This window comes from Eublepharis macularius, chromosome 1 (assembly GCF_028583425.1).
Source record: "Eublepharis macularius isolate TG4126 chromosome 1, MPM_Emac_v1.0, whole genome shotgun sequence".
NCBI classification, from domain to species: Eukaryota; Metazoa; Chordata; class Lepidosauria; order Squamata; family Eublepharidae; genus Eublepharis; species Eublepharis macularius.
The window spans coordinates 154,260,707-154,273,628 of NC_072790.1; the positions used below are offsets into that span (position 1 = coordinate 154,260,707).

The 12,922-nt window shown below is 45.5% G+C and overlaps 1 protein-coding gene across 1 annotated transcript in view; it reads left to right on the forward strand.

Moving 5' to 3' along the window:
• FMN2 (formin 2) overlaps positions 1 to 12,922 on the forward strand; it is a 354,893-nt gene that overhangs the window by 331,713 nt on the left and 10,258 nt on the right. Inside the window, exon 18 of the mRNA XM_054972122.1 lies at positions 5,034 to 5,115. Within this exon, the coding sequence (XP_054828097.1) occupies positions 5,034 to 5,115 (82 nt within the window). The remainder of the gene's footprint in view (positions 1 to 5,033; positions 5,116 to 12,922) is intronic.

Consider the following 12,922-nt stretch of genomic DNA (forward strand, 5'->3'; position numbering starts at 1 on the left):
CCCTGGACCTCCGCCCTGACCTGTCCCACTGCCCTGGGCACAAGCCATCCACATGCATGGCTGGGACCCGGCTGGCCAGGCAAATGGCTCCCCACTCCAAGCCTATAGCACCTCGCTGTATAGCAGGAGGGCCTTACTTTCTAGGGGAGCCACATGGCAGTCTGCCCTCTCAGCTGACAGCCATCAAGCAGTACCAGTGATCCTGACAGACCCCAATTCCCCCCCCCAAATGGGGACGTGCCAAGGGTACTCACCATCCTGCTCATTTTCACCCCTCCTAATCCTGCCAATGAACCTAAATACAGTTCCACCAAAGCCAATTACCACAGACCATACAGGCAGTACAAGGTAGGCAAAAAACTCCATCCTCCAGCTGCCAATAAGGAAAATGGAAAAAAAAAATCCTACCTGGCCCTGAAAACAGTGACCGGCTAAACCTGTACTACTGCAGGGCGGGTGGATGGGCCAAGCGAAAAAACCACTGTGAGAGGACAGGGGGCGGAGCAGCTTTATATGCCCTCTGGCTCCGCCCCCACCTCACTCCCCATATGTTGGGAGAGCATCTGTTGCTCTTCTACCGGCTGGGAGGCAAAAGCATGGCCCAAGCTTTATGCAGGCAAACTGCAAGCTGGGAGAGCCATCTTAACAATACTGTGTTGTTTAGGGGAGTGAAGGAAAATACTTCTCTTTCTGCATTCTTGGCATTTTGTTTGTGTATGTGTTGGACTGGGCTGTAGATTTTTCCATCTGAACTTGTCAGACAGCTTCCAGGAGTGTTAGTATCCAGCCACACTGTCTCCTGAAATGCTCTGTTCTCTTCCTGCAACTGTTAACAAATTGCTTATGTATTTAGAGAGATGAGTTTGTAAGTCAAAACAATTGTGTGGGAAGAATGGTAAAACAGCCAAAGAAAAGAGGTCCTTCATGTCATGAGTATTTAATCCTTTTTTAAGGCAGAAAAGGTAATAAGGATAGTAGGAGGCATTATCTTGACCCAGGGGGTGGACAATATGCAACCAAGGGACAGCATACAGTGCCCTATAGGCTCTTTTTAGAATTGTGTGATCTTTTACTTTAAAGTTTTTAAGTACCACATAATTTTCTAAACCTCTCAGTTGTAGAGGGTAAGTTTAAAAATTTGTTGACAAACAATCTAAGGATTTGGAAACAAGAAGAGAAGTTTAAAGTAGGCCACACTATTTATTTCCTGAATTTATACTCTACGTTGCTTCCTGACTAGGGACACCAAGGTAGCTAACAATTAAAAGCAGAACATTCTAAAACAATCATAAAACCAAACTGAAACAAACAGTAAAATACATCTATAAAAATACAGACACAGCAAGTAAAAACATAGAGACACTGAAGGTACAGCAGATGAAACAAAAAGGTGTATTGTCGAAGGCTTTCACGGCCAGAGAACGATGGTTGTTGTGGGTTTTCTGGGCTGTATTGCCGTGGTCTTGGCATTGTAGTTCCTGACGTTTCGCCAGCAGCTATGGCTGGCATCTTCAGAGATGTAGCACCAAAAGACAGAGATCTCTCAGTGTCACAGTGTGGAAAAGGTGTTGGCAGGTTTCCCCAGGATCTGCCAGAAGGACAAGATAGAACTGAGTATCATCTGCATATTGGTGAAAGCCCAACCAAAATTTCCAGATGACCTCATTCAGCAGTTTCATGTAGATGTTAAAGAGTATGGGGGACAAAATAGAACCCTGTAGGCCAAGGAGTTAAACAGCACTCCCCAGCACCACTTTCCGTGACCTACCTTTTGGGATGGACTGAAACCACTGCAAAACACTGCCTCTCAAACTCCAAAAGGTGGTTCAGAAGGATACAATGATCGATGGTATCAAAAGATGATGAGAAGTCCAGGAGAATCATTTGTGTCACACTCCCCCATCCATCTCCCAATGCAGGTCTTCCACCAGGCTGTTTAAGTCCTGTACACAAGTCTGAAGCCAGACTGGAAAGAATCCAGTTAGTTTACTTCATCCAGGAAATTCTGGGATCTTTTCATTGCCTGCAACCCCTGGGTAAACCTTATTTTTAACACCTGAGAGAGTGCACCTAGGAGTACTCACATTAATTTGCCCAGTCATTCTAAATGTCAACCATGGAACTGCCTGGAGCACGCCACTGACCCTATCAAATAATAATATAATATAATAATAATAACATCCGATTTATATACCACTCTTCAGGACAACTTAATGCCCACTCAGAGCAGTTTACAAAGCATGCCATTATTATCCCCACAACAAAACACCCTGTGAGGTGGGAGGGGCTGAGAGAGCTCCAGAGAACTGTGACTAGCCCAAGGTCACCCAGCTGGCTTCAAGTGGAGGAGTGGGGAATCCAACTCGGCTGTCCAGATTAGAATCCTATGCTCTTAACCTAGTGGCTGTCAATCCCCTAGAGCTGTCAGAAATCCATTCAGATGCATCTACTCTGGCATCATATCATTTGAATAGATTCCATCACCTATGCAGAGTCTTGGTGTCCTTGTAAGTATAAACTTGAACTGATAATGATCTCTCCATACCAAAGGAGCAGACATCAATTTCTTCAACTTCAGATCACCTAAATCCTGCCCAGACCAAAACAGAAGATCAAAAATGTGACTTGCCTAATGTATGGGATCTTTTATTACTTGAGACCGGACCATAGCTCTCATGCAGGCCATTAAATCCTGTGCCACTCCTGATGAGGCAGCCTCAGCATAAATGTTGCAGTTCCTCAGGACAACCAGACTAGAGGTCCTCAACACACATACCCTGAGACCACCTCTCCCAGCTCAGGCAAGGATACTGTTAGGCAGTGGGGTGGACAGTATACCATCAGAATCCCAATCCTGTCTCATGATCTAAACACTAGGTACGCTACCTCAAAAATCAGAAGTGTCCCAGATTGGGTATTGTGCTAGAGAGACAATGTCCCAACATACCACAATGACACCACCTTCCCGCCTGCCCAGCCTATGCTAATGCATTACTGAGTACCCCAGGAGACACAGCTGAGAGAGATTAACCCCTCCCCTAACCAAGCTGGTTTTCAAGTTATCCCTCTCATCCATGATTCAATATTGGATGGCTGCTGTTTTTTCTGTAACCAACCTGGTGTTTAACAGCAAGCTTTTTTACCCCAGTGGGTTGTTGATATGTTCACTAGTATTATGCTGACTGGAAGAAGAGTCAGAAGGGGTAACATCCTGCAAATGTCTGTCGTCCCTTCCCCTTACCTGGCTTGCTGTTCTCCTACCCCTACTCCACACACTATTGATTTTATCTCCCACTCCTTTCTGCCCCTCCCCAGCACATCACTCCTGCTAGCAGATGAGACAACCAAAAAACAGACAAACAGGATTCTTAATCTTTGGACAGTTGAGCCACAAGTTAAGAGCCAAGAAAACAGAAATATAGTGGCACCTTAAAGACTAACAACATTTATTCCAGTATAAGCCTTCATGAACAAAGCTCACTTCCAGGCCATCTGGAATGAGGAAGCAGGTAACTCAGCAGCAAGGTCTTAATACACAGCAGCTCAGTTAAGGGAACCTTGGGGATAGTGTGGGGTGTGACTTGAGGATCTACACAGGAGGAGGAATGAAATAAAATTGCTGCCCTTTTTCCATTAGAAAAAAATGACTTGATGCCCAGTTCCTGGTTTGTGGCTCCTCTAGTCTGTTAGACATGATTTGATGCAACATTCAATACTAAGCAGGTTCTTTGTTCTCTCTCTTAATGAAATAGAAGAATGGGCTTCTGAATATTGCAGTATTTCAAAAAGGTGTCTAGAGCTGTTCCCTAAACAGAAGGACATATAGTTAGTGATTTATGGGAAACTAATTCATTCATGATTTTAAGTTTGTGGCACCTGACTCAGTAGGTAAAATAACTGCATTTAACTTCAGTACCTAATGACTGATCAGGCTATACTGGCTCAGATGCTTGGTTCACTGTTCAGTGATCTTAGTTCTCTGTCCATCATATCTTAACATCATCCTTTTTGACATTACATGATATGATGTGTAAATCAATCATATCATTGTTGACAAAGATGCAATGGTGTTTAGATATCAATTTTTCATATATTATTACTTCTAATTTTAAAAATCTGACATTGAAAGGACATGGTTTCGTATGAAAATCAAATTACAAAGATTCATTATGGGCCTAATTAGATGGATTTCTCAGCAGCCATATAGTGCTAATTACAGAACTTATTATCAAGAATGTTCTGTTGTCTATTACAGGAAGTAATTGTATCCTTAAGTCTATTAATTATATCTTATTTTTATTTTTATTTCTGGACTTTTTTCAAACTAAAAATATGAAGGGAAAGAGACTAGCAATTCATGATGAGCCATTTCAAATACATCATAGAACAATTTCATTCATTAGGGAAGTGAAAGAATGCTAAGGAGATAAGTCAAATGGTATGTGTAGTGTATAAGCAGTAAATGCCAAAGGAAAGGAGCTTTGGTCTCTAAATGAACTGAGAAGAGTCAGGGAGATGTAGGAGGCTGTGGAAGTCTTTTGTACATTTCTTCCTACATAATACTTAACCAGGAACCAATTAAATACATTCAGGATCATAATATTTGCATACAGCAGCGATTACAGCACCTGTATTTTAGAATTACTTTATATCTCTTATATACTCTTTGCATTGAGCAGTTGGCACCAAAGTACTGCAAGAGAAATGAAGCTTGCAGAACAGAAATTTTCCACCACAACCCATGCAGGCCACTAATCCATTTTGGGGGCTCAGAGAGCCCTCATGAGCAGTGTGAGCAAAGTGGGGATCTTCATTGGGAGGAAAGAATGAGTAAGAATCCTCCCTGCTTCCCCAAAAGAAATATGATGCCCACTGGCTAAGCTGCAGTTATACCAGCAGGAAAGTATTTGTGCATCTTATAATTCTGTTCCACAAGCTACAAGATTAGTGTATGTTGAAAAGCACTGTTCTTGCATTGTCTTCCTGGTTGTTTTCTGTCTTTGCAAGTGATGAATTAATTACATGTGTTGCAGGCTTAAAGAGGCTGAAGAAGTATGCCGACAGAAAAAGGGGAAATCAATTTACAATATAAAACAAAAGCACGACTCTGGAATTGTAAGTATAGTATGCTTATGATTTTGCTCCTGCTATGTTTGAGTAGTATATACCCTGTCCTTAGGTGATAAAAAATCCTCTTTTCTTGCTCCTAGTGAGGTTGAAACTAGCTCTATAGTTATTTCCATCAAAAGTACAGAATGATCTTTTAACATAAATACTATTGAAATTACAGCTCCACTATACAGAATCTAGGGTTGCCAAGTTGGAAAATTCATGGGGAATTTGGGGTTGGAGCCTGGAGAAGGTGGAATTTAGGGAAGGGAAGGACCTCAGTGGGGTACAATTTCATAGAGTTCACCTTCCAAAGCAGCCACATTCTCCAGGGAAACCAACCTCTGTAGCTCTAGTTGTTCTTTAGGCCCAGAGGCTGCTGTTCATGGTTGGTGAGCGCATACAGCAGTCTGATATGGTTGATTATACTCATTTCAGTAACCTATTGTTCCCAGCTAAGGAGACCAAATTTCTAAAACTATCTGTTTCCTTTCATATGTCCTCATTTCAAACACATCAGTCTCATATCAAATAGCCCCTATATTTTTCGATTCTGTCTTTGCACCTATTTTATACATATGGAGGTAAGATGGTATAAAAGAAATTAAAAAATGACCAACAACATCAATTAGAAGAACCCAAACTGAAAACGGTGAAAACATACAAGAAAAAAAGAAAGAAATGAAGATTTGCTTATCTCTGCTCCTAACACAAGGGAGAAGGAAGGTTTGCAGAACAAACAACCCCAGAATATGTTTCAGCTTTAAAATCTTGGGCTAGATCCCATTGCCACAAACTGAAGGATTAGATTTGGCTCCACTCATGCAAGAGTAAGGGGGGATTTTACATAATTCCCCCTTGCTGTATGCCTGTGTGCCATGTGTCATATTGTTCAGAAGCAGTGTCTTTACAGCAGCCAGAGGCAGAGGAAAGAAGGGAAGGTTCACTTATGTGAAGTCAGGAATTTCACTCCAACCTCACCACCACCACATTTGACTTTAGCAAATAAGTCCCAATTTTAGCATTTTTGGAAGTCAACACTTAGAAAAAAGCCTAGACCATACCATTTCCTGTGTAATTGTTCCTGTAGTTTAGGGGAAATTCAATTTAGTGATGATTTGCCATTTATTTATTTACAACATTTATATACCTCCTTTCTGCCAATTAGGGCCACTGCAGTGGCTGGTTTACAGAGGCTAGCTGTTCTGTCTACTTTTTTTCAGATAAGTGACTCTCCAGCATTATTATTTTAAATGCCAGGCAAATGACCTTTTTTTTTTTTTTTGCATTTTTAGGTTTTGTTTTAAATTATTGTATTATAGAAAAATTAAAGGATAAAAAAGAAAGGGAAAAAAGATACATATAACTAATAGAGGCCTAGAGTGGCATATACAAAGTAATTTAAAAGAAAAAAAACTCACTCATATTAGTAGTCATTACAGTTTTTCCCCTACGACACTTCACTTTTCACATAAATCAGCTTGTGGTCTAATTAATTTCCTTTTTTTCTTATACATACATACATACATACATACATACATATATAAACATAATGTAATCATTAATTTATTTTTCTTTTCCAGTCACAGAGAGTCATCAAGGGCTTTCAATTTGCTATGTATACAAACTATCTTTTTATATCTTTTTATAAGTAGGGGTGTGCAGAGAGGAAATATTCAGTTATTTAGAATAACCCAAAACACGAAGCGGCAAGTTTGGGTTATCGGAATCGCTCCAGTATGCTTCTTAATGATTCGGAGCATACCGAAGTGATCTCCACCTCCACCCGAGCCCCCTTCCCCCAACCCCAACCCCAACCCCACTTACATTTTCTGAAGACCGGAGCAAGCGCTTCTGCTGCTGCCGGACCAGCAGGGCGGCAGGAAAAGCTGCAACCGGTGCCTCCGCCGCCCGTGCTGCTGCTTCAGCCTCCGCAGTGGACAGCAGAGTGGTAGTGAGCACCAGCGCCTGCACTGTCGGTGCTGCTACTTCGGCCTCTGTGGCAGCCAGCAGGGCAGCAGCAAATACTGGCACTGGCGCCTGCGCTGCCACTTCGGCCTCTGCGGCATCCGGCAAGTTAGCCAGTGCCTATGCTGCCTGCGTCACCATTTTGGCCTCCACAGCAGCCAGCAAGGTGGCAGCAAACGCCTGTGCCGCTTGCGCTACCGCTTCGGCCTCCACGGTAGCTGGCAGTATAGCAGGGAAGGCTGCAGCCGGTGCCTCCGCTGCCCGCGCTGCCACTTCAACCTCCACAGCGGCCGGCAAGGCAGCACGGAAGGTCGCTGCTTCCACCACCACCAGGTAAGTGAGGTGGTGGTGGGAGAGCAGATGCCCTTTTTAAAAGGCCCCGAAGCTTCCCAAAGCAATCCGAAAAACAATCACCTCCAAGGCAGTGCTGCATCCTGCTAGGACTCAAGGTCACTACACCACTGTTTAAGTGCCTGAAGCCTCGCACTTCGTCTCCTTTCCTGTACAACAAGACGCTGCCGCACCCTACACTACTTATCAGGTTCAGGGGAGCTGGGTGGGGATGTTGCCCTGGTCTCAACTGCTGGAGCAGGTAAGGGAACAGCTTCTGTCTCTGATTCTGTCCTGGATTCCTCAGCCTGCTCTGGCAAGGGTTCCTGCTGTTCCACTCCCTGCTGGTCCTCCACATGCCTGACTCCTGAGGAGCTTGGAATACACTCTCCCCTGTCGGACTCCACAAAGTCTTCATCCTCCAAGGAATCAGAGCCCACAACACATACTCTCTTCTTCTTCTCCCCTGTCATATTTCCCCCCGCATAGAACTCTAGTCCGAACTAAAAATTTATCTTTCAAATACACATTAACCACCCAAAATAATAGAACAATACTTTTATCCCCCCTTTCTAATATTTCTTATCTTTAATTTGCAAACCTTTAATCATTTTTAAAGCATGTATCCTCATATTTTTATTGGAAATTCTCTTTAAAGAATTTTACAAAGTAAATTTGTGGCCCCTTTATTTTCCCTTCATCCCTTATTTATTTATTCCCAACCTTCTTTTTTCACGTCTTCATGACTTTTCTAATCTTTATCTTCTTCCCCTTCTGGTCCAGAATAGTCTTCTTTCTTCCCAGTCTTTCAACTCTTTGCCACCTAAATTGTGACTTCTCTTATCAATTTATTTTTTTATTATTATTGTGTATTTCATGACCACATTTAGGTTGCCAATCTAGTGTGAACTTTATATATTTCAACTTCACAATGGGATTAACTATCTGATGTAAACTTTGAACAGTCTTCCATTCTTTAGGTATATATTCCATTGTTCTTTTTTTTTACTTAGTCCCATAAATCAAATTCCTTCTCTGTTCAGCTCCAATAAAATCCAATTATGTAGATGTAATTAAAGTCCAATTTCATATTGTTTTTACGGTGTTATCTCTCATAGATCCAGAAATTAATATTATTAAGCCAGAGTTCTATTGCCAAAAGCATAGAATAATTTCAGAAGGAAAAAACAAATGAAGAGATTCAGGGACTTCTCAGGAAGACTTGTTATTATTCTGTTGGCTTATCTTCCAAGGCTGTTCTTCGCACTACATTCCAGCTTCACATGCCAGACTGTTTGTCTTACTAGGTCATAAAAAAGAAACATAGGCCTCCACCAACATAGCAAAAAGTCACTCTATGCCTGTTTGAAACTTTCTTTTTCCAATATAAATAAAGCAAGTTCCTGTGAGTATATCCATTCCTTTTAATTCTTATTTTTCAACATATAAGACACATCCAAGTTGGATAAGAGTTAAGCAAGAGACATTTTCTCACCGAGCTGAATAAACCATTCTGTATCACAGGTTCCAAACTGTAGTTAAGAGGACAAAGAAATTGATTAGTAGATAAGATTGAGAGGGGTCGTCCTTTGCTCCAGCACAGCTTTCAATGATATTTCATTCCCTGTCCTTAGCACTTCAACATCGGACACTGCCCCAACATGGTCCAGGCAGTAAATCTTCCATCAAACTCACCAAATGAGGCACAAATGGGTATCTTCGATTATTCTCTTATCAAGAATGACAAAATGCTGGAGACAAACTCTCTAGCCACAAAAATCCCAGCTGTGTGTCTCTTCCACAGAGTGGGAGCATCAGGACGCCATAGCCTCCTGAAAGGGCGGGGTTTACTTTCGATCTTATGAGCTAGTTTGACAGCCAAACTCTCCAATTTAAATGTATTACAATCTTATTCTGGTTTTAAAATAAGTTTTAAAAAATCTCTGATTTATTGCCAGTCCATTCTGTTTTTCTGCCCATTATACCTGTTTTACATTTCTACAGGCACTTGAATTTAATTTTAAGCATGTTTTATAAGATCTTGGGACTCTTTTCATCATGTATCTCATGTTGTGAAGGGTACTGGTTCAGACCTGTTGAGTCACAGCAGCAGCAGAAGAATCTGTTAATATTGTTTAAGAAATCAGTACTTTTCTGAAGATCTCAGTAAATGAATATCTTTAAAAGTTCCAGCAAGTTTAGCAGATAATTTTTCTATAATGAGGAACTAAGAGTCACGATAATTAGCAGTTCTAAGTGACATTGTCAGTTCCTTGATAATGTCTAGACATTAGCCATCCATCTCAAGAGAATATTTTGTAACTTTACTTGTCATAAGAACCTGACATACAGTATTTTCTATAGTAGTCTATGGAGTGAAAAATGCTCTGCATGTAAGTGACCTGTGCACATCTTTTCAGTCAGATCAGGTAAGTATTACAAAGATTTGTATAGGCGGTATTCAGAATGGCAATACTTCTGTATGCAGATTCTCATATACAGTTCCTGGTGGAATGGAATTATACATCATTCGTGTTCAGGATCATGACTGAAGTTGCTATGCTTCAGGAATTAAACAGCTTCAAAAAACTGTTTTTCATAGGTTTCATTCTTCAGTAGAGGGCATTAGATTCAGATGCTTCCAGAATTCTCATCTGAATTGCCAGATTTTGGGGTTCTAATTAGACATGGGCATGAACCAAAAAAAATTAACGAACCAGTGGATCGTGGTTTGGTGCAGACCACAATTCCGAATTAGCAAACCGCAATGAACATCTCCCATTGCCGACCCGGATCGTGGTTCGTGGAGGACAAAGAGGGGCCCACCGGTGTACCCAGCGATACAGGAATGGTGGCTGATGCCGGCAGCTGCCGGGCCTGGTGGGCACAGGGAGGAGGTGGGGGGTCTGGCCGCTCACTGGTGGCACCCCCCATGTGCCCGCCCACCAGGCCAAAGTGGAGTGCCTTGGTATTCCCAGTGAGGGCAGGAACATGGTTGAGGCTGGCGGCCACCGAGCCTGGTGGGCACGGGGAGGCAGCGATGAGCCACCTCCCCTTTAGGGTGCAGGGGGTCTGGCCGCTCGCCGGTGGCACCCCCATGTGCCCGCCTGACAGGCCAAAGAGGAGCATGTTGGTATTCCCAGCGTGGGTGGGAGAGGAGATGTCATTTGAATGGGGGCCTGATCCCCCAGCAACTGAGGGTCCTCACCTGAGAGTCCCACTGAGGAACAGTGTGGCAGCAGCCGACAGCACCCACCTTCCTGCCTTGCCGGAACGGATGGGAGGGAGAGGAGATGTCATTTGGAGGGGAAGTGGGAAGATCCACCAACAGCCACGAGGCCTCCTCCAAAGCTCCCACTGAGCTACTCTGTGGTGGCAGCCAACAGTACCCACCTTCCTGCCTTGCAAGAAAGGATGGGAGGGAGAGGACCTGTCATGTGGGGGGTAAGTGGGAAGATCCCCCTGCAACCGCCAGTCCAAAGTGGAGCGCGCTGGTATTCCCGGTGCAGGCCAGAAGGAGGGTGATGATGGTGGCTGCTGGGCCTGGCAGGCACAGGGAGGCAGTGACGAGCCACCTCCCCTTTAGGGGGCGGGGGTCTGGCCACTTGCCAGCGGCACCCCCATGTGCCTGCCCAACAGGCCAAAGAGGAGTGCGCTGGTATTCCTGGCGTGGGAGGGAGAGGACATGTCATTCGGACGGAGGCCTGATCCCCCAGCAAGTGAGGGTCCTCACCGAGGGTCCCACTGAGGAACAGTGCGGCAGCAGCTGACAGCACCCACCTTCCTGCCTTGCCGGAACGGATGGGAGGGAGAGGAGATATCATTTGGAGGGGAAGTGGGAAGATCCACCAACAGCCGCGAGGCCTCCTCCGAAGCTCCCACTGAGCTACTCTGTGGCAGCAGCCAACAGTACCCACCTTCCTGCCTTGCCAGAAAGGATGGGAGGGAGAGGACCTGTCATGTGGGGGGTAAGTGGGAAGATCCCGCTGCAACCGCCAGTCCAAAGTGGAGCGTGCTGGTATTCCCGGTGCATGCTGGAAGGAGGGTGATGACGGTGGCTGCCGGGCCTGGCAAGCATGGGGAGGTGGCAATGAGCCACCTCCCCTTTAGGGGGTGGGGGTTCTGGCTGCTCGCCGGCGGCACCCCCCATGTGCCCGCCCGACAGGCCAAAGAGGAGTCTGCTGGTATTCCCAGCATAGGTGGGAGAGGACATGTCATTCAGATGGGGGCCTGATCCCCCAGCAAGTGAGGGTCCTCACCCGAGGGTCCCACTGAGGAACAGTGTGGCAGCAGCCAACAGCACCCACCTTCCTGCCTTTCCGGAAAGGCCGGGAGGGAGAGGAGATGTCATTTGGAGGGGAAGTGGGAAGATCCACCAACAGCCACGAGGCATCCTCCGAAGCTCCCACTGAGCTACTCTTGGCAGCAGCCAACAGTACCCACCTTCCTGCCTTCCCAGAAAGGACGGGAGGGAGAGGAGATGTCATTTCAAGGGGTCGGAGTACTCCACAGAGGGACATGTCAAAAGAGGGTCTGTGAAGTCGGAAGATCCTAACAGCCACGAGGCCTCCTCCGAGGATCCCACTGAGGAACTCTGCAGCAGCAGCCAGCATCAACCACCTTCTTGCCTTTGTGGAAAGGATGGAATAGGACAGGACTGGAGAGGTTGTTGGGAGGGGACTGAGTGTTCCGCAGAGGGCGAGGTGAGAAGAGGGACAGTGTACTTGTGTTGGAGATGAGGGCTGAGCCCGAGGCTTCCTGGCCGCATTGCGCAGCAGGACCGGGACGGAGGCATCCCACATCCACTCTGAAGGAGTGCACGGACTGCTGTGCCAGAGGCTTGCCCGCTCCCCCTGTGTCACAGTGGAGGCTGTCGCCAGCATCACTCACCTTCCTTCCTTCGCAGAAAGAATGTGACTCATCATGGTGGCATTACCCATTCACCCCTACCCAGAGACGACCGCTGCTGCTGTTGGCAGGAGCCACTGTGACGTGCAATTTTATGCGCAACAGCAGTTGATCTGTCCCTCGTGTCCAAAGCTGAAGCATCATACAGCACCCCCGTCCAGCCTTCATGGAAAGGGTGTGAGGACAAGGGACCTGCTCAGAGGGGGCAGCAGGTGCCCATGGAAAGGGGGGGTACCGTGTGGTGCCATGCTAACACCAGTAACAGCAGCAGAGCTGCTCCTCGTGGCAGAAAGCGGCATCAGCTCGCAGCACCACACTTTCCTGCCTTCATGGAAAGAACATGACTGGTCATAGTGGCATTACCCATTCACTCCTGCCCAGAGGGGACAGCTGCTGCTGTTGGCAGGGGCCACCGTGACGTACAATCTTATGTGCAACAATAGTTGATCTGTCCCTTGTGGCCCAAAGCTGAAGCATCATACAGCACCCACCGTCCAGCCTTCACGGAAAGGGTGTGAGGGACCCATTCCCCCCTGCTCAGAGGGGGCAGCAGGTGTCCATGGAAAGGGGTGGTACTGTGCAGCGCCACACTAACACCAGCAACAGC